Source organism: Cherax quadricarinatus, unplaced genomic scaffold (genome assembly GCF_038502225.1).
Source record: "Cherax quadricarinatus isolate ZL_2023a unplaced genomic scaffold, ASM3850222v1 Contig3152, whole genome shotgun sequence".
NCBI classification, from domain to species: Eukaryota; Metazoa; Arthropoda; class Malacostraca; order Decapoda; family Parastacidae; genus Cherax; species Cherax quadricarinatus.
The window spans coordinates 25,263-48,564 of NW_027198178.1; the positions used below are offsets into that span (position 1 = coordinate 25,263).

The window sequence follows — 23,302 nt, forward strand, 5'->3', positions numbered from 1 at the left end:
CAGCTGAGCTGTGACATAACAGGGTATGGTCTCCTCTAGAATGGTGAAGCAGTCATCGTAGAAGTCACTGCAGGTTTCACTCAACCTGGGGCACGACATGCTGGTGCCCTTGAGTGAGGCATCGACAAAACTTGGCAACTGGGCAGAACTTCTTCTGACAAGCGACTCAGGACACTTCTCGACTGGTACTGTCGCTGGGCTGTCACTGCCGGCGAGCGTGGAGTGAGTCATGGCAGAGACGACTGGGTGAAACATCTGGGAGTCGTAACATCATACACCAAACTGCAGTGAGCGAGCTAGCAGTCAAAGTGACATCTTCTTTGTGTAGGCTGCTCACTGAAGCTTGTGACACGAGGCTGACACAGTGCCTGCCGATGGGGCTAACTGCGGCTTGACGAGTGTTATTCTCTCGGCAGTTGGAGTTATAACAGAGGTTAGTCTAAGCGCCCCCAGACTTGTTTTTCTACATATAACTGCATTCTGAAAGTCTGGAGGTGAAGTGAAACAAATCTCGATGGGAATCGTAGCAGGTACGATTCTGCAGAACATCTCGAGTGATGAGCATAAGAGCTTTCTGTACAAAGGGGCTCATACACTCAGGCTGACTAATATCAGCTGTCAAACGTGCTGTTCACACCCGGTGACTAACACAGTGATACTACTCAGGGGTCTGGCCGCAGACCACACTGGACACACGGAAAACTTTACACATACCCGCGGTACATGCGGTACAACATGGCTTAAACTAGCAAAAGATGCTTTTCTGTGCACAAAACTGACACTAAGCCATACACTAACATGTGATAACACTGACTGAGAGGAATTAATTAACACATGACATATATCTTCTCTCAATCTTCTCGACAATACTGAAATAATTACTGAAACACTCGATGTGACATGTGATGTCCAGTGTGACGTTGCAAGGTGACGTCAGCAGCATGGTGACAGACATCTTGAGGTGATGTCAGGCAGACATCATGATGTCATGAAGTTGGGCAGCAGCATCAGTGATGTCAATGTGATGCGGGCAGCAGACCACAGCACGAGACCTGGGACATCTGGCAACTCATGTGGCTTGTAGATCCACATGGCTTCGTCCGCACCCTATGTGGCGTCGGGATCCATGTGGTGCCGTGATCTACGTGGCATGCTGATCCACATGGCTTGCTGATCCATGTGGCTTGCTGATCCACGTGGCTTGCTGATCCACATGGCTTCGAGTGGCCTCGGGCACTCGGATACACAGCATTGGCAATGAATTCACATGAAAAACAGCAGAAAACACAGCAGAGGGAGTGAGTACATAGTGGTGTATGGTAGTGTGGTGGTGAGGGAGAGCGTGGACGAGGCAAGGAACAGCCACTTCCTCCTCATCTCCCACAAACACCGAGACACGCACACTGGATGCAGAAATCACCACAAAACTCGCCTCTGGCTTGCTGAAATAGCTGTGCTGAGCTGACAACAGCAGAACATACAAGTGACGCTAAACATATGACTTGAGAAACAGCGTGGGACACATCAGGATAACTCGATGAGAGACGGATGCTTCTTGCATGGGGTGATGAAGTGAAGATGACTTCATCCTATTTCTTTCCTCTCTCCGGGCAAACACAACTGCTCCGACCACTGCTTCCCACCATTTATAATGTGATTGGTAGCTCTTGCAGAACAGGGTTCAATTATAGACGTATTCAGAGGCTTCTTACTTTATTTGCAAATGTCTTGGTGGGTACACAGGCTTGTGTGTTGTGCCCATGGCCCGGTAGGGCCATGCCCACGAGGGAGAGAGCTAGTAGGACTTCTGTGTTGCTGCTAGGCCGCTGAGAGAGTGAGAGCGTGTGACCAGCATCCCACTGACCTTGGGCAAGCCTAGAGGGCAGCACCTTAGTGATGCGAAATATGAACTAAGCTGGCAGACAGCATAGTCTGTGCTGACAGTACAGGCTGTCTACAGAATTGTCACAAACATACTGGTTCATATACTGTTTTTAGGAAGTTCAATGAGTTCAACACTCTGAGAACTGAAACACCCCCAAACCATGAGCGAGTCTGGGTGTTTGCTCGTCCAGCAGGCGTAGCGTGGGTCTAGCGGGTCGCTACCTCTGAGCCAGTACACATGTTCACCATGGTTACAGGTGACGGTGAAGGTTGCTTCATCACTCCAGAGTACTTCAGACCATTGTTGAGGATTCCAGTGAAGATATTTTTTTGCATAATCCAGCCTACGTTTCTTCTGTGGCTTGGAGAGGATCGATTTCTTAACCTGGCGGTGACTACTGTAGCCCAGTTCTGACACACGTCTGTTCACAGTTCTTACAGACACCTCTGAGAGAAGATGTGGGTTCTTTCAATTGTCTAGCAGTTATCTTAGGTGTACTCTCTAACTGCTTCTTTAACACAGTTAAGGTACGAACAGATGTCTTCTTCGAGGGACCAGGCCGAGGTTTGGCAGACGGTATTTCCACACCACCTTGAAGCACTGCACCCAGTTCCTCACTGAATACTCTCACACACCAACATTATCCACTGTTTCTTCCCTCTAGTGCTCAGCTTTGTGAAGCTCTATGATTTGGGCTATAGTTTCAGGTATTTAAGACTTCCTTTTACTCATAATCAAACATGTATAGCCCCAAACCCAAAGGGAACACTTGGCAAATGATGGGGTGGATGAGAGACAAAAGTACAACATTTCCTTTCACCACGGAAAGCCAAGTGAGTACTGAGGAGTCACTGTGGAGTGTGGCAGCAGGCCATAACGTCATGCTAATGGCTGCTACCAGGTGTAATGTTGGGGCGCTCACCTGGGATATATATATATATATATATATATATATATATATATATATATATATATATATATATATATATATTTTTTTTTTTTCAACAAGTCGGCCGTCTCCCACCGAGGCAGGGTGACCCAAAAAAAAAGAAAGAAAATCCCCAAAAAGAAAATACTTTCATCATCATTCAACACTTTCACCACACTCGCACATTATCACTGTTTTTGCAGAGGTGCTCAGAATACAACAGTTTAGAAGCATACACATATAAAGATACACAACATATCCCTCCAAACTGCCAATATCCCAAACCCCTCCTTTAAAGTGCAGGCATTGTACTTCCCATTTCCAGGACTCAAGTCCGACTATATGAAAATAACCGGTTTCCCTGAATCCCTTCACTAAATATTACCCTGCTCACACTCCAACAGATCGTCAGGTCCCAAGTACCATTCGTCTCCATTCACTCCTATCTAACACGCTCACGCACGCTTGCTGGAAGTCCAAGCCCCTTGCCCACAAAACCTCCTTTACCCCCTCTCTCCAACCCTTTCGAGGACGACCCCTACCCCGCCTTCCTTCCCCTATAGATTTATATGCTTTCCATGTCATTCTACTTTGATCCATTCTCTCTAAATGACCAAACCACCTCAACAACCCCTCTTCTGCCCTCTGACTAATACTTTTATTAACTCCACACCTTTTCCTAATTTCCACACTCCGAATTTTCTGCATAATATTTACACCACACATTGCCCTTAGACAGGACATCTCCACTGCCTCCAACCGTCTCCTCGCTGCTGCATTTACCACCCAAGCTTCACACCCATATAAGAGTGTTGGTACTACTATACTTTCATACATTCCCTTCTTTGCCTCCATAGATAACGTTTTTTGACTCCACATATACCTCAACGCACCACTCACCTTTTTTCCCTCATCAATTCTATGATTAACCTCATCCTTCATAAATCCATCCGCCGACACGTCAACTCCCAAGTATCTGAAAACATTCACTTCTTCCATACTCCTCCTCCCCAATTTGATATCCAATTTTTCTTTATCTAAATCATTTGATACCCTCATCACCTTACTCTTTTCTATGTTCACTTTCAACTTTCTACCTTTACACACATTCTCAAACTCATCCACTAACCTTTGCAATTTTTCTTTAGAATCTCCCATAAGCACAGTATCATCAGCAAAAAGTAGCTGTGTTAATTCCCATTTTGAATTTGATTCCCCAAAATTTTATATTTATATATTTATATTATATTTATTTATATATATATATATATATATATATATATATATATATATATATATATATAATTTATATATATATATATATATATATATATATATATATATATATATATATATATATATATATATATATATATATAATATATATATATATATATATATATATAATATATATATATATATATATATATAATATATATATATATATATATATATATATATATATATATATATATATATATATATATATATAATATATATATATATATATATATTAATATATATATATATATATATATATTTATATATATATATATATATATATATATATATTATTTATATATATATATATATTTTTGTACTAAGACAACCTTAGAAAACTGACCTAACCTTATTATAACAAGAGCAATTTAAATTAGCCTAATCCAACTAAATATATTTTAGAAAGTTTACAATAAGTTAATGAACAAACACAATGAAATGTATATTTTTAGTTAGGTTCAGAATGAGTTTTGCGAAATTATTGCATGCGCAGATTTTTGCTTGCCTTATTCAGCAAGAAGAGCTTTGCTATTTAAGCCAAAATCGCAAGTTTTACTTATTTGGCACGACACACACACACACACACACACACACACACACACACACACACACACACACACACACACACACACACCTCGGTGTCTTGAGCAACAGAAGGCAACATTCCCATGTGTTGAGTGTGAGTAGTAGTGAGTCTGGCTAGACCAAGATGACACTAACCTGAGCTTGGAGCAACACCTTGTACCAGTGGTCAGTCTTGGCATCGCTGAAGTCCACCTCCAGGTTCTTCTCTGGAGTGTCATCCTCCTGCTTGGAGTTGAAGGAAGCCAGGAGCATCTTAGGTGGTTTATCATCTCCTCTTCCCTCGAGGCTCACGTACACCATCTCAGATTCGAGCTTCAAGTTGTGACCCATCAAGGGTGATGCTTCATCGTGTATAAGACAACCTGAAGGATGAAGGATGTTAAGAACAAGTCATCACAATCGTGCTGTCATAGATTTCTAAATATCAGTTTGAATGAATCAAGTCATGGCTTCTGTCTTATGGGGTTCATGGCAGAGACGAATCAACTATGAAACTAATGAAGCTTAAGCTTCAGGACCCCTAACCCCTGAGGGGATCCTGAAGCCACTTGAGTCCACATTGCTTCAAAATTTTGTCTACTGAATGAGAAGGGTTTCTTAAAGAATATTAATAATATAGTGTTATTCAATACAAAAATAAGTTAAAAAAACAAAATCAAGTATGATGTAGGTTAGTGATTGTGAAGGTGACGCCATGACAGTCCAAACTTCACGGCCACAAACATGTAGGTCTACCACTGTTGATGGCAGAAGCGATGGTAGCAAAGGAAACTGTAGAATGTTATGTAGACGTAATGATAATCGTTGCAGAGCCCAGCCTGCCCGTCTGCTGGTCTAGTAAGTCTGCTTGAGTCTGGGTGAGGGGCTACGTTCTAGCTGTCTGCTTCAACCGGAGGGGAGGGGGGGTCACGTGACTTAAGACATGGTCAGGAGGCCTAAATATAAATGTTGTAAGGAAATATATACTACACTATATATACTACCTGGCAGCGACCGATAGTATGACTCCAGTGGGTTTAGTGCTTAGCTTTCATTATAATCAAACCATACCCCCGGCCGGGATTGAACCCGCGGTTATAGTCTCAAAACTCCAGCCCGTCGGCCGATAGTACTGTATTTTGACCTTATCATCCCTGTCATACCGACTCTTAAAACTGTGTATGGCGTTTAACTTTATAATTTTCAGTCACTTCAGTCGAACTATCTAAAACCTGAAAAAGTAGTTCCTAATGTCACTATTCACATACGCGTTTTCTTTTGTATCTTCAGTCCTCTTTTTCACACAGTTAAATTTACAAACTAGAAATTGCTATCCCTTTTCAACTCATTCCAAAGAATATCTCTAAGATATGCTTCCCCTCCCCGGGATGACACCCACAACAGTTGGTTAATACCCAGGGGCAACAGATGTAATTTTTTTATTCACGTTCAGCGCTAAACCCATGTGGGTCATTCAGCGTAAGACGTAGTGGAGACTTGATCCTCCGTCTGCTGAGCGTCAGACAGAGGATTTCAAAACAATTATAAAGAAACGTGACTGGCGTCTCCACCTCCCCAGGATCGAACCCTGGTCCTTCGGGTGTGAGTTGAAGGTGCTAACATTGATCCAGCTCATCCCAGGTGCCTGCTGGTGGTCCCGTCTCTAGCAGCTTGCTGGAGATCTTGACTCTGGGATCACAATGTGTCTGCTCAGTAGCCAAGGTGATGTCTTGTCAGGTCCCACCACCGTTGTCTGCAGTAATAGTTATATTTACCACAGTTGCCGTGACAGCTTCAGCAGTCAGTTGCCGTGTCAGCTGTAGCAGACAGTTGCCGTGTCAACTCCAGCAGACAGTTGCCGTGTCAACTGCAGCAGACAGCTGCCGTGTCAACTCCAGCAGACAGTTGCCGTGTCAACTGCAGCAGACAGTTGCCGTGTCAACTGCAGCAGACAGCTGCCGTGTCAACTCCAGCAGACAGTTGCCGTGTCAACTGCAGCAGACAGTTGCCGTGTCAACTCCAGCAGACAGTTGCCGTGTCAACTGCAGCAGACAACTGCCGTGTCAACTGCAGCAGACAGCTGCCGTGTCAACTGTAGCAGACAACTGCTGCTATAAGTACAGCAGCTGTTTGCCTAATGATTTTTCATCTCCCCCCCCCCCCCAAAAAAAAAAATAAAATTAAGCCCCTCCTCCCCCTCCCGGGATCAAACCTGGCTGAGCCTCCCATTCCCCAGGTTCAGTATGATAATCCCCGTACAGGTTTAGCGCTTGCCATACAGTGATCTGACCTGAGGCGCAGTTGAAAGCCACGTGATTGATCACAGAAGATGTGACGTAGGCGTTGATAGCTCCGTCTGTCTGTGGCACCTCGGCTGTCAGCACACGTAGGCGATCCTCAGGTCTAGTGGGGAGTAAAGGGAAAGGGGTGAAATTGGGTGATTTGGGCAAGGGAAATGGGAAGAATTTAGGGGGAGGGAAGTACTACACGAAGCAGCACTCATTTCGTAACATCACTCATCATTCGTAACATCACTCATCATTCGTAACATCACTCATCATTCGTAACATCACTCATCATTCGTAACATCACTCATCATTCGTAACATCACTCATCATTCGTAACATCACTCATCATTCGTAACATCACTCATCATTCACATCATCACTCATCATTCGCAACATCACTCATCATTCGCAACATCACTCATCATTCGTAACATCACTCATCATTCGTAACATCACTCATCATTCGCAACATCACTCATCATTCGCAACATCACTCATCATTCGTAACATCACTCATCATTCGTAACATCACTCATCATTCGTAACATCACTCATCATTCGTAACATCACTCATCATTCGTAACATCACTCATCATTCGCAACATCACTCATCATTCACATCATCACTCATCATTCGTAACATCACTCATCATTCACATCACTCATCATTCGTAACATCACTCATCATTCGTAACATCACTCATCATTCGTAACATCACTCATCATTCACATCATCACTCATCATTCACATCATCACTCATCATTCGTAACATCACTCATCATTCGCAACATCACTCATCATTCGTAACATCACTCATCATTCGTAACATCACTCATCATTCACATCATCACTCATCATTCACATCATCACTCATCATTCATAACATCACTCATCATTCGTAACATCACTCATCATTCGTAACATCACTCATCATTCGTAACATCACTCATCATTCGCAACATCACTCATCATTCGTAACATCACTCATCATTCGTAACATCACTCATCATTCGTAACATCACTCATCATTCGTAACATCACTCATCATTCACATCATCACTCATCATTCGCAACATCACTCATCATTCGTAACATCACTCATCATTCACATCATCACTCATCATTCACATCATCACTCATCATTCACATCATCACTCATCATTCGCAACATCACTCATCATTCGCAACATCACTCATCATTCGCAACATCACTCATCATTCGCAACATCACTCATCATTCGCAACATCACTCATCATTCGTAACATCACTCATCATTCGTAACATCACTCATCATTCGTAACATCACTCATCATTCACATCATCACTCATCATTCGTAACATCACTCATCATTCGTAACATCACTCATCATTCGTAACATCACTCATCATTCACATCATCACTCATCATTCGTAACATCACTCATCATTCACATCATCACTCATCATTCGTAACATCACTCATCATTCACATCATCACTCATCATTCGTAACATCACTCATCATTCACATCATCACTCATCGTTCGTAACATCACTCATCATTCGCAACATCACCTGAACATCACTCATCATTCGCAACATCACCTGAACATCACTCATCATTCGTAACATCACTCATCATTCGTAACATCACTCATCATTCACATCATCACTCATCATTCGTAACATCACTCATCATTCGTAACATCACTCATCATTCGCAACATCACTCATCATTCGTAACATCACTCATCATTCACATCATCACTCATCATTCGTAACATCACTCATCATTCGTAACATCACTCATCATTCGTAACATCACTCATCATTCACATCATCACTCATCATTCGTAACATCACTCATCATTCGTAACATCACTCATCATTCGTAACATCACTCATCATTCACATCATCACTCATCATTCGTAACATCACTCATCATTCACATCACTCATCATTCGTAACATCACTCATCATTCGTAACATCACTCATCATTCGTAACATCACTCATCATTCGTAACATCACTCATCATTCGTAACATCACTCATCATTCGTAACATCACTCATCATTCGTAACATCACTCATCATTCGTAACATCACTCATCATTCGCAACATCACTCATCATTCGTAACATCACTCATCATTCGTAACATCACTCATCATTCGCAACATCACCTGAGTGGCAATAAATGGTGACGAAAACAAGTTTGCCGATGACACCAAAATAGATTGCCAGAGCAGTAGAGCAATAGATAAGTGCAACAAACTCCCAAGTAGCATCAGTGAAGCGAGAACCTTGGCTAACTTTAAAGATAAACTGGATTAAACATGTGTGAGTTGGATTTGCCTAACATGGGCCAGTAGGCCTCCTGCAGTATTCCTTCAATCTTGTAACCTTTTGTAGCATCACCCATTATCAGCTCACCCATCGTCTGTAGCATCACCCGTCTGTAGCATCACCCATCTGTAGCATCACCCATCTGTAGCATCATCCATATATATTCCACCCAACGCCACATACTTGTATTCACCAACCTGTAGATAAGAAGCCGTCCACGGTGTAAGGTGATGACTAGGGTGATCCAGGCGTGAGCAGGTGGATGTGTGGGCGTGCAGGTGTGGGCGGCTAGACTGAGATTGCCGTCCACGAGAGTGTCATTCACGTGCACAGACACTTTACTATCCTTGTTTATTAACACGTACATAGATCTGTGAACACCAAGATTCAGAGTACAGGACTCAGTGTGGACACTACAGGATATAATATGAACAATAGACCATGGTCTGAGGGTGGGTACTCACTTCCAGTTTGAGGTTGAGGACTCAAGGTGGATTTGCACCTCCTTGGGGAGGCTGTCCGCCTCCTTCACTAGCACCGAGACCTCCAGGTGACCACTGAAAACCACCTGTGGGGTCATGTGAGTTGGATCACGGGGGGCTTGCAGATGGTACACGCGGCAGTCTGCAAGAGGAGGAGGAGGCAGGTGTAAGAGGAATGTATGTGATGGTTCAGTAGTGCTATTGACCACGTTACTGAAGAAACATCAGTGGGTAAATGGTTCACAGAACCGATAAGTTGATAAATTAGACACATGTACAACACTTGGGTATCTTTGTGGAAACGTTTCGCCACAATAAAAATATCCAAGTGTTGCACATGTCTTAATTTATTAAAAAGCATAGCAAAACGAATACGAAGAGGTGGTGGTGAGTGTTAAGTACTGTGAGGAGGGAAGGAGAGAGAGACGGGAGGGGAGGGGATGAGTGAGGAACGGAAATAGGGGTGAAATGAATGAGGGCTGGAAGAAGAGAGGAAAATGGAATTGTTGATCGATTCTACTGGAGGAAATGAACCCAGGTGGAGGATGTGTGACGGAAGTAGAGATGAGGGGAATTGAGTGAGGCGGGACAGGTGCTAGGTAGAGGTGGAATGGAACACTGGAAGAGAGAACCATCAGAGAGAGGGACAGCTGTGACGTGTGGGGAAAAAGACGAAAGTGTTGTGATGTGGTCGGATACTCACTGCGAGCCAGCTGTGTGTCTGCACCCACCAGCTGGAGAACCACCAGCAGCATACAGTTGGTCAGACGGTGCATGATTGGGCTTCCTTCAGTACTGCTGCTGCACGTGCGTAGTGTTCAGTGGGAGATAACTGCTGCAGGTACCTGCAGTCCTACTGTCGAAGGAGTTTATAGGCCTAGAGTACCACTGCTGTAGGAGTCTCTAGTCCAGGGGTACCTTTGCTGCAGGAGCCTTTAGTCCAGGGGTACCACTGCTGCAGGAGCCTCTAGTCCAGGGGTGCCACTGCTGCAGGAGCCTCTAGTCCATGGGTACCACTGCTGTAGGAGCCTCTAGTCCAGGGGTACCACTGCTGCAGGAATCTTTAGTATGAGTGCCGCTGCAGGAGCCTCTAGTCCAGTGATATCACTGCTGCAGGAGCCTGTGACACACTACACTTTGCGTCACTCCTGTTCGGCTCTATTTTTCCTGTGTCGCAACTAACCTTTGTTTAGAATTGACTCATCTTTTCCCAATGCCTCCTATTATGTTTTTACCGGCGTTGAGTTAGTATCCTCCTGTCTTTGTCACTGAATAGATGATTTTTCCTGCGAGCAGTCACTACACTAGATCTCTCACTATGTATGCCCCCACTCGCAAAGTTTCTTACACTGTGTGTGTTCACCCGTGGAGTTTCTTTCACAGTGTTCAATCTTAAGTTCTTTCACTTTGATTACATCTGGTCATTTTAAAGTTACATTAATACAAGATCAGCGCTTCGTCGAGACTATTTCTGTGCCGCCATCACCTTAGAGAAATGCTTTATATTCCCGGCACGTATGTCGTGGGTTCAATATCGAGTCCGTCCCATCGCATTAGAAACTTTTTTTTGGTTATAAAATGAAGTTTCGATCCTCTTCTTGAGGATTGGACTCCTGCTTCTCCTGACAAAAGCTAGTTTGATCACAAGTCACATGTTATCAGTGGTGAATACTATTCGCATTAGTTGATCGCTGCGTCCGGAGTCGCTTGCCCGAAATGTATTCTGGTTCACTGCAGTGTCCGATCCCGCATTGAAATGTCCACGGTTGGCTCTGTCAAGGACATGTGGTGGTGGTTGTTGGTGGATGACGCGAGCACACCGCAGCCTCACATCACAGCACTTCCCTTCCAAGGCGACACCCGTCACCACAACAGTGGAGTGTGGACTGTTCGTCGGAGTCCTGCGTCCTTCCGCTGTGAAGCTACGAACCTCCCTCACTCCACTCAGTCACACCACCAGGCATGTCTCTACCATGTAACTGCCTCTGCCAGTTATCACACTTGACAGCCTTAGGTGCTCTTGTCATGCCTCTGTCAACATACTTGACAGCCTGAGGTACCTCCCTCTGTCGACATGGTTGACATATTAGGTTTCCTTGTCAATGACTGGCAATACATTTGACAGATTGGGTTCCTTTGCAATGCCTGTGTGAGCGCACTTGACGGATTAGGACGTTCCTGTTAACTTCACTGACGATCCTGCCTGCAGGAACACAATGTAAGCTTACTGGATCAAGCAAAGAAAGCACTCACTGAAGACAAGCCTTTCACTAGGACAAACTTTCGCCCTGAATAGAGCTTTATCAGCCATTCTAAAGCTGGGTTTAGGGCGAAACGTCGTCCCAGTAAAAAATTCCCTTTGCGATAACCTTTTTTTCCCCTTCATATGACATCACTAAATGAAATATTGCGAAAGATTTGTGTAAATTACACTTTTGGTGGAATTTTGTGAAAGGGGTATCTTACGTGTACACTTCAGATCTGATTTTTGCTACACACAAACAAATCATTATACACGTATTGTGTGAATGATCAGTAATTATACATAGTGAAATAATGAGATTTGTGAAGCCTTATTTACATCGTTTGTGAAGCCTTATTTACATCGTTTGTGAAGCCTCATTTACAGTGTGAAGCCTCATTTAGTGTGAGGCCTCATTTACAGTGTTTGTGAAGCCTCATTTACAGTGAGGCCTCATTTACAGTGTGAAGCCTCATTTACAGTGTGAAGCCTCATTTACAGTGTGAAGCCTCATTTACAGTGTGAAGTCTCATTTACAGTGTGAAGCCTCATTTACAGTGTGAGGCCTCATTTAAAGTGTTTGTGAACCCTCGTTTAGTGTTTGTGAAACCTCATTTAGTGTTTGTGAAGCCTCATTTACAGTGTTTGTGAAGCCTCATTTACAGTGTTTGTGAAGCCTCATTTACAGTGTTTACGAAGCCTCGTTTACAGTGTGAAGCCTCATTTACAGTGTTTACGAAGCCTCGTTTACAGTGTGAAGCCTCATTTACAGTGTTTACGAAGCCTCATTTACAGTGTTTACGAAGCCTCATTTACCGTGTTTACGAAGCTTCATTTACAGTGTTTGTGAAGCCTCATTTACAGTGTTTGTGAAGTCTCATTTACAGTGTGAGGCCTCATTTACAGCGTGAAGCCTCATTTACAGTGTGAAGCCTCATTTACAGTGTGAAGTCTCATTTACAGTGTGAAGCCTCATTTACAGTGTGAGGCCTCATTTACAGTGTGAGGCCTCATTTACAGTGTTTGTGAGGCCTCATTTAAAGTGTTTGTGAACCCTCGTTTAGTGTTTGTGAAGCCTCATTTACAGTGTGAAGCCTCATTTACAGTGTTTACGAAGCCTCGTTTACAGTGTTTGTGAAGCCTCGTTTACAGTGTGAAGCCTCGTTTACAGTGTTTGTGAAGCCTCATTTACAGTGTTTACGAAGCCTCGTTTACAGTGTGAAGCCTCATTTACAGTGTTTACGAAGCCTCATTTACAGTTTGTGAAGCCTCATTTACAGTGTTTGTGAAGCCTCATTTACAGTGTTTGTGAAGCCTCATTTACAGTGTTTGTGAAGTCTCATTTACAGTGTTTGTGAAGCCTCATTTACAGTGTTTGTGAAGCCTCATTTACAGTGTTTACGAAGCCTCATTTACAGTGTGAAGCCTCATTTACAGTGTTTACGAAGCCTCGTTTACAGTGTTTGTGAAGCCTCATTTACAGTGTTTACGAAGCCTCGTTTACAGTGTGAAGCCTCATTTACAGTGTTTACGAAGCCTCGTTTACACTGTGAAGCCTCATTTACAGTGTTTACGAAGCCACGTTTACAGTGTGAAGCCTCATTTACAGTGTTTACGAAGCCTCATTTAGTGTTTACGAAGCCTCATTTACAGTGTTTACGAAGCCTCGTTTACAGTGTTTGTGAAGCCTCATTTACAGTGTTTACGAAGCCTCATTTAGTGTTTACGAAGCCTCATTTACAGTGTTTACGAAGCCTCGTTTACAGTGTTTGTGAAGCCTCATTTACAGTGTTTGTGAAGCCTCGTTTACAGTGTTTGTGAAGCCTCATTTACAGTGTTTGTGAAGCCTCATTTACAGTGTGAAGGCTTCCAGTCTCTTGATGTTTTTATAGTCACGTGACTGACATCAGCTGATTTACGCTTGCCATCGTATTGATAACGTATGAGAGAAGAAACATCTCATTTACGTTACCACGCGGCGGACGACGTTTCTCCCAACACGAGGAAAAATACTGAAATCTTACTTCCCCCCCCCCCCAAAGAAAAGGTTTCAGGGTTCAGAGGCAGAATGTAATGAGGTTTCACATTAGAACCCCAACGTTCTAAATTGGAAACACTTGCGTTCTTTTTCGTTGGCACGTTTCTCGCCCACTTTTATTGTGGCAACGTTTCGCTCTCCAGGAGCTTTATCAAACCGTTGCACTTGTGTCCTTCTACCTAACATATTGTCGGTAATACTACCAACATTAATTGCATGTGTGTGTTTAGTCCAGAGTTTGTTGGTGTTATATCTGATGCTTGGTATATCTGATGCTTGGTATATCTGATGCTTGGTATATCTGATGCTTGGTATATCTGATGCTTGGTATATCTGATGCTTGGTATATCTGATGCTTGGTATATCTGATGCTTGGTATATCTGATGCTTGTTATATATGATGCTTGGTATATCTAATGCTTGTTATATCTAATACTTGTTATACCTAAGGTTTGTTAATATCTAATGCTTGTTATACCTAATGCTTGTTATACCTAATGCTTGTTATATCTGATGCTTGTTATACCTAGAACTGAGTCACATAATGGGTCAGTCTAAAGTGGTAGTTTAAGCAAATTTGAGAAGAGACTTAAGTTGATCTAGGATCACATTAAGCCCAGTTCAACCTAAGTTGCATTAAATTGTACTGTGTCGAAGGTTGACCTTGATAGTTACTGTGGTGTGTAGTAAAGGCAGTTTCTCCTCTCTCTCTCTCTCTCTCTCTCTCTCTCTGTCAATCACGTCCTCGTGATTTTATCAACAACCGCCCACCCGCTTGCCCACCACCCACCCAACCAGGAGTACTGATGTCCCAAATTGGAACTCTAGGAAAGGGAGCATTTAACATTGAGTGCCAGTGCCAGGATTCCTGGAGGCACTGCGTGTGTGTCATCACTCAAGTGCCATCCTTAACTCTCATTCCCACGCTGTGACTCCTACGAGTTTAGCGCACAGAATGTTTACAGACTCGTGCACACAGCATTTACAGACGACGTTTTCAGCTCTTATTAATAGAGGTATATGTAGTCTGTGATAAAGACTTATATTAGACCACAGCCCATGTATACTAGACCACAGACCATGTATACTAGACCACAGACCATGTATACTAGACCACAGCCCATGTATACTAGACCACAGCCCATGTATACTAGACCACAGCCCATGTATACTAGACCACAGACCATATATACTAGACCACAGCCCATGTATACTAGACCACAGCCCATGTATACTAGACCACAGCCCATGTATACTAGACCACAGACCATATATACTAGACCACAGCCCATGTATACTAGACCACAGCCCATGTATACTAGACCACAGCCCATGTATACTAGACCACAGACCATATATACTAGACCACAGCCCATGTATACTAGACCACAGACCATATATACTAGACCACAGACCATGTATACTAGACCACAGACCATGTACACTAGACCACAGACCATATATACTAGACCACAGACCATGTATACTAGACCACAGACCATGTATACTAGACCACAGACCATGTATACTAGACCACAGCCCATGTATACTAGACCACAGACCATATATACTAGACCACAGACCATGTATACTAGACCACAGACCATGTATACTAGACCACAGCCCATATATACTAGACCACAGACCATGTATACTAGACCACAGACCATATATACTAGACCACAGCCCATGTATACTAGACCACAGCCCATGTATACTAGACCACAGACCATATATACTAGACCACAGACCATGTATACTAGACCACAGCCCATGTATACTAGACCACAGCCCATGTATACTAGACCACAGCCCATGTATACTAGACCACAGCCCATGTATACTAGACCACAGACCATATATACTAGACCACAGCCCATGTATACTAGACCACAGCCCATGTATACTAGACCACAGCCCATGTATACTAGACCACAGACAGTACTAGACCGCAGACTATGTATACTAGACCACAGCCCATGTATACTAGACCACAGACCATGTATACTAGACCACAGACCATGTATACTAGACCACAGCCCATGTATACTAGACCACAGCCCATGTATACTAGACCACAGACCATGTATACTAGACCACAGACAGTACTAGACCACAGACTATGTATACTAGACCACAGACCATGTATACTAGACCACAGACCATGTATACTAGACCACAGACTAGGTATACTAGACCACAGACCATGTTTATTAGACCACAGACCATGTATATTAGATCACAGACCGTACGTTAGACCACATACCGTATATACTAGACTACAGACATATGCTAGACCACAGACCACACATTACTAGTATCCAGCGCCAGTGTGGAGCCCACACCTCTCTAAGAACAAGGATGGTTGTAGGTCTGAAGGTTTGAAGACGAAAAAAATAAAGGTTAACTGATACGAATAGGTTACCGGAGTCTCTTCTGGAGGCGACCGCCCCTACGACCCGGTCCCAGACCAGGCCTCCTGGTCGCTGGCTTCTTCTGTTAGGCTGTTTGTGTGGATGAAACACGAAATGGGACCACGGTGGGATCAAGAGCCGGAGCTCGACACCTGTAAACCCAGCTAGGTGGGTACACGACGCTGGGGTGCCAGCAGTAACAGTTTAACAAGCCACAATCAGGATTAATTGTCTGACATAAACATACACACTTCGCAGAAATGACAGCTGGTTGTGTGTCTCGCACGTGTGTGTGTGTGTGTGTGTGTGTGTGTGTGTGTGTGTGTGTGTGTGTGGGTTTATGTGTGTGGGTGTATGTGTGTGTGTGTGTGTGTGTGTGTGTGTGGGTGGGTTTGTGTGTGGGGGTGTATGTGTGGGGGTGTATGTGTGTGTGTGTGTGTGTGTGTGTGTGTGTGTGTGTGTGTGTGTACTCACCTAGTTGAGGTTGCAGGGGTCGAGTCCAAGCTCCTGGCCCCGCCTCTTCACTGGTCGCTACTAGGTCACTCTCCCTGAACCATGAGCTTTATCGTACCTCTGCTTAAAGCTATGTATGGATCCTGCCTCCACTACATCGCTTCCCAAACAATTCCACTTACTGACTACTCTGTGGCTGAAGAAATACTTCCTAACATCCCTGTGATTCATCTGTGTCTTCAACTTCCAACTGTGTCCCCTTGTTGCTGTGTCCAATCTCTGGAACATCCTGTCTTTGTTCACCTTGTCAATTCCTCTCAGTATTTTGTATGTCGTTATCATGTCCCCCCTATCTCTCCTGTCCTCCAGTGTCGTCAGGTTGATTTCCCTTAACCTCTCCTCATAGGACATACCTCTTAGCTCTGGGACTAGTCTTGTTGCAAACCTTTGCACTTTCTCTAGTTTCTTTACGTGCTTGGCTAGGTGTGGGTTCCAAACTGGTGACCCATACTCCAATATGGGCCTAACGTACACGGTGTACAGGGTCCTGAACGTGTGTGTGTGTGTGTGTGTGTGTGTGTGTGTGTGTGTGTGTGTGTGTGTGTGTGTGTGTGTGTGTGTGTGTGTGACTACAGGAGAATCATTAAGTTAGTTTAGGTAGAGGTACACGTAAGTACAATTATCATACATAGTTTAAATTACCCACCTGATAACACCAGAAAGTCAGTGATTTATTTCCATTAGCGTCCTTGTAGCTTCCCATCTGCTTTAAATGTTAATATTTAAGTTCTTGTAGCTCATCCAGTTGTCTTAGAATAGTGAGCGACAGCTCTTGGGCCAGGGCATGCCTAGTGTGGTGCCAGCAGGACCACTTTGTGTTTGTAAGCCACGTGTTGTGTCTTTGTTTTTGCTTAGCAAACTTGTGTACACCAAGAGTGTCAATGTTGAGCATGATAGTGTTGTAGTGTTGTAGTGTTGAGCATGATAGTGTTGTAGTGTTGAGCATGATAGTGTTGTAGTGTTGAGCATGATAGTCTTGTAGTGTTGAGCATGATAGTGTTGTAGTGTTGAGCATGATAGTGTTGTAGTGTTGAGCATGATAGTCTTGTAGTGTTGAGCATGATAGTGTTGTAGTGTTGAGCATGATAGTGTTGTAGTGTTGAGCATGATAGTGTTGTAGTGTTGAGCATGATAGTGTTGTAGTGTTGAGCATGATAGTGTTGTAGTGTTGAGCATGATAGTGTTGTAGTGTTGAGCATGATAGTGTTGTAGTGTTGAGCATGATAGTCTTGTAGTGTTGAGCATGATAGTGTTGTAGTGTTGAGCATGATAGTGTTGTAGTGTTGAGCATGATAGTCTTGCAGTGTTGACCATGATAGTCTTGCAGTGTTGACCATGATAGTCTTGCAGTGTTGACCATGATAGTCTTGCAGTGTTGAGCATGATAGTCTTGCAGTAAAGTAAAAGGACACAAGTGCAACTAATGTGACATTTATTGTGGCAACGTTTCGCTCTCCAGGAGCTTTATCAAACCATTACAAACAATACATGGACACAGAGGGTATATAAAGGCTCTGAGTGAGGTGCATTACTAGTGAGGTACCATTTCGATGTTCACTAGTGGTAGTAGTAGTAGTAGTAGTAGTAGTAACAAAAATAATACAATACGGAAGAGCAAATAATTCGTACATGAGTGAAAGGATATAAAAGCTATTACTTGGGTAACATAAAAATAGGTTGGACAAATATAGACTGGAAAGAGGCAGTTTTTTTTCCGGTGTTCACTCTCTGTAATGTGCTTGTGTAGTATAACAGGAGAGACTATGTGATGGCAGGGTTTACTGTTTTCAGGAGGATTCTTGCTAAGACTTCGGAGATGGTGAAGCTGCTGTTGTTTTGTTTAATTGTATTCGAAACAGCGATCAGTGCTGATTCAAGGCACTTGCGTGTGCGGAAATTAGTTTCCGCACACGCAAGTGCCTTGAATCAGCACTGATCGCTGTTTCAAATACAATTAAACAAAACAACAGCAGCTTCACCATCTCCGAAGTCTTAGCAAGAATCCTCCTGAAAACAGTAAACCCTGCCATCACATAGTCTCTCCTGTTATACTACACAAGCACATTACAGAGAGTGAACACCGGAAAAAAAACTGCCTCTTTCCAGTCTATATTTGTCCAACCTATTTTTATGTTACCCAAGTAATAGCTTTTATATCCTTTCACTCATGTACGAATTATTTGCTCTTCCGTATTGTATTATTTTTGTTACTACTACTACTACTACTACTACCACTAGTGAACATCGAAATGGTACCTCACTAGTAATGCACCTCACTCAGAGCCTTTATATACCCTCTGTGTCCATGTATTGTTTGTAATGGCTTGATAAAGCTCCTGGAGAGCGAAACGTTGCCACAATAAATGTCACATTAGTTGCACTTGTGTCCTTTTACTTTACATATTGTCGGTAATTCTACCAACTTTATTATAGTCTTGCAGTGTTGAGCATGATAGTCTTGCAGTGTTGAGTATGATAGTCTTGCAGTGTTGAGCATGATAGTCTTGCAGTGTTGAGTATGATAGTCTTGCAGTGTTGACCATGATAGTCTTGCAGTGTTGAGCATGATAGTCTTGCAGTGTTGACCATGATAGTCTTGCAGTGTTGACCATGATAGTCTTGCAGTGTTGACCATGATAGTCTTGCAGTGTTGAGCATGATAGTCTTGCAGATAAGTGGTTCAGAGAACCGACAAGTTGATAAATTAGACACATGTGCAACACTTAGGTATCTTTATTGTGAGAAACGTTTTGCCACACAGTGGCTTCATCAGTCCAGTAAAAAGAAGAATGATGAAGATCAGAAGGAGACTGAAGTAATCAGTCCCTCAGCCATATATCAGCCATGTAATCAGTCTATCAGAACTAATTACACCGACTCCAGGCTGAGGGACTGAATACCTCAAACTCCTTCTGATCGTTACCATTCTTGTTTTTACTGGACTGATGAAGCCACTGTGTGGAAAAACGTTTCCCACAATAAAGATACCTAAGTGTTGCACATGTGTCTAATTTATCAGCATGACAGTCACCTGGTGTGTACACGGTGCTTAAAATAACACACTTCCACTTGGGAATACAGATCTGCTGACCACTCAGGATGTTCTGATTGTAATACCTGAGTGACTGTCATTCCTCCGAGAGACAGTTTTCACTCACCAACTCACTATATTATTCACTTACGAGTAAATTATTCACACCTCATATTCAGCATATCCAGAGGTGAATATTTTTAGTTATTTATCTCCCCATTTAGGTTTCTCCCCAGGATGCGACCCACAACAATCTACCATTTCCTAGGTGGCTATTAAGTGCTAGGTGAACATGGGCAGTAGGTGTCAACAAACTTAATAATAAGTGTTTCGTCTCACCCGGGAATCAAATCCGGGTCCGTTCGATTGTGAATCGATTGCTCTAACGTACGGAGAGTTTCCGATTTCATTATTTTGATGTTTGAAGCTTCGGTCGTTGTGGCTTCGTTAGTGAGGAGGAAGTGAGAGGTTACCTGTGGAGGTATGACTGTAGACAGTCACCTGGGGAGGTATGACTGTAGACAGTCACCTGTGGAGGTATGACTGTAGACAGTCACCTGTGGAGGTATGACTGTAGACAGTCACCTGTGGAGGTATGACTGTAGACAGTCACCTGTGGAGGTATGACTGTAGACAGTCACCTGGGGAGGTATGACTGTAGACAGTCACCTGGGGAGGTATGACTGTAGACAGTCACCTGTGGAGGTATGACTGTAGACAGTCACCTGTGGAGGTATGACTGTAGACAGTCACCTGTGGAGGTATGACTGTAGACAGTCACCTGTGGAGGTATGACTGTAGACAGTCACCTGTGGAGGTATGACTGTAGACAGTCACCTGGGGAGGTATGACTGTAGACAGTCACCTGGGGAGGTATGACTGTAGACAGTCACCTGTGGAGGTATGACTGTAGACAGTCACCTGTGGAGGTATGACTGTAGACAGTCACCTGTGGAGGTATGACTGTAGACAGTCACCTGGGGAGGTATGACTGTAGACAGTCACCTGTGGAGGTATGACTGTAGACAGTCACCTGGGGAGGTATGATTGAAGACAGTCACCTGTGGAGGTATGACTGTAGACAGTCACCTGGGGAGGTATGATTGAAGACAGTCACCTGTGGAGGTATGACTGTAGACAGTCACCTGGGGAGGTATGATTGAAGACAGTCACCTGTGGAGGTATGACTGTAGACAGTCACCTGGGGAGGTATGACTGTAGACAGTCACCTGGGGAGGTATGACTGTAGACAGTCACCTGTGGAGGTATGACTGTAGACAGTCACCTGGGGAGGTATGACTGTAGACAGTCACCTGGGGAGGTATGACTGTAGACAGTCACCTGTGGAGGTATGACTGTAGACAGTCACCTGTGGAGGTATGACTGTAGACAGTCACCTGTGGAGGTATGACTGTAGACAGTCACCTGTGGAGGTATGACTGTAGACAGTCACCTGTGGAGGTATGACTGTAGACAGTCACCTGGGGAGGTATGACTGTAGACAGTCACCTGTGGAGGTATGACTGTAGACAGTCACCTGTGGAGGTATGACTGTAGACAGTCACCTGGGGAGGTATGACTGTAGACAGTCACCTGTGGAGGTATGACTGTAGACAGTCACCTGTGGAGGTATGACTGTAGACAGTCACCTGTGGAGGTATGACTGTAGACAGTCACCTGGGGAGGTATGATTGAAGACAGTCACCTGTGGAGGTATGACTGTAGACAGTCACCTGGGGAGGTATGATTGAAGACAGTCACCTGTGGAGGTATGACTGTAGACAGTCACCTGGGGAGGTATGACTGAAGACAGTCACCTGTGGAGGTATGACTGTAGACAGTCACCTGGGGAGGTATGACTGAAGACAGTCACCTGTGGAGGTATGACTGTAGACAGTCACCTGGGGAGGTATGATTGAAGACAGTCACCTGTGGAGGTATGACTGAAGACAGTCACCTGTGGAGGTATGACTGAAGACAGTCACCTGTGGAGGTATGACTGTAGACAGTCACCTGTGGAGGTATGACTGTAGACAGTCACCTGTGGAGGTATGACTGTAGACAGTCACCTGTGGAGGTATGACTGTAGACAGTCACCTGTGGAGGTATGACTGTAGACAGTCACCTGTGGAGGTATGACTGTAGACAGTCACCTGGGGAGGTATGACTGTAGACAGTCACCTGGGGAGGTATGACTGTAGACAGTCACCTGGGGAGGTATGACTGTAGACAGTCACCTGGGGAGGTATGACTGTAGACAGTCACCTGGGGAGGTATGACTGTAGACAGTCACCTGTGGAGGTATGACTGTAGACAGTCACCTGTGGAGGTATGACTGTAGACAGTCACCTGTGGAGGTATGACTGTAGACAGTCACCTGTGGAGGTATGACTGTAGACAGTCACCTGTGGAGGTATGACTGTAGACAGTCACCTGTGGAGGTATGACTGTAGACAGTCACCTGTGGAGGTATGACTGTAGACAGTCACCTGTGGAGGTATGACTGTAGACAGTCACCTGTGGAGGTATGACTGAACAAGACAGTCACCTGTGGAGGTATGACTGTAGACAGTCACCTGTGGAGGTATGACTGTAGACAGTCACCTTTGGAGGTATGGCTGTAGACAGTCACCTGTGGAGGTATGACTGTAGACAGTCACCTGGGGAGGTATGACTGTAGACAGTCACCTGTGGAGGTATGACTGAACAAGACAGTCACCTGTGGAGGTATGACTGTAGACAGTCACCTGTGGAGGTATGACTGTAGACAGTCACCTGTGGAGGTATGACTGTAGACAGTCACCTTTGGAGGTATAACTGTAGACAGTCACCTTTGGAGGTATGGCTGTAGACAGTCACCTGTGGAGGTATGACTGAACAAGACGGTCACCTGTGGAGGTATGACTGAACAAGACGGTCACCTGTGGAGGTATGACTGAACAAGACGGTCACCTGTGGAGGTATGACTGAACAAGACGGTCACCTGTGGAGGTATGACTGAACAAGACGGTCACCTGTGGAGGTATGACTGAACAAGACGGTCACCTGTGGAGGTATGACTGAACAAGACGGTCACCTGTGGAGGTATGACTGAACAAGACATCATTGAGAGGTGATACTAGTGTAAATCAACACAACACTTACCAGGAGATGAACGACTCTCTAGAGCTTCTAGAGTTAGATTTTTAAGATTTTGAGTCCAGGTTGATAATGTACCTCACACTGCCACTCACTGAACACACCAGAATAATGACGGCACATCACAACCCAAACAGTTGACATCCCTGGCTGTCTTCAAAAAGGTGCTGGA

General features: G+C 44.0%; 1 protein-coding gene across 4 annotated transcripts in view; it reads right to left on the reverse strand.

Annotated features, from left to right (window-relative positions):
* LOC128698951 (uncharacterized) overlaps nucleotides 1–23,272 on the reverse strand; it is a 37,813-nt gene extending 14,541 nt beyond the window's left edge. The window contains exons 1-6 of one of the 4 annotated variants that reach the window (XM_053791402.2): nucleotides 23,137–23,272; nucleotides 10,458–11,957; nucleotides 9,737–9,896; nucleotides 9,470–9,643; nucleotides 6,949–7,061; nucleotides 4,815–5,041 (exon numbers count right to left, since the gene is read on the reverse strand). In XM_053791402.2, coding sequence (XP_053647377.1) covers nucleotides 4,815–5,041; nucleotides 6,949–7,061; nucleotides 9,470–9,643; nucleotides 9,737–9,896; nucleotides 10,458–10,530 — 747 coding nt within the window. In that variant the 5' untranslated portion in view covers nucleotides 10,531–11,957; nucleotides 23,137–23,272. Of the gene's footprint in view, nucleotides 1–4,814; nucleotides 5,042–6,948; nucleotides 7,062–9,469; nucleotides 9,644–9,736; nucleotides 9,897–10,457; nucleotides 12,469–17,607; nucleotides 18,348–23,136 lie in introns of those variants that run through there. The other 3 variants (XM_053791401.2, XM_070081565.1, XM_053791403.2) reach the window with 3 other exon arrangements.
* Nucleotides 23,273–23,302: the final 30 nt, after the last annotated feature.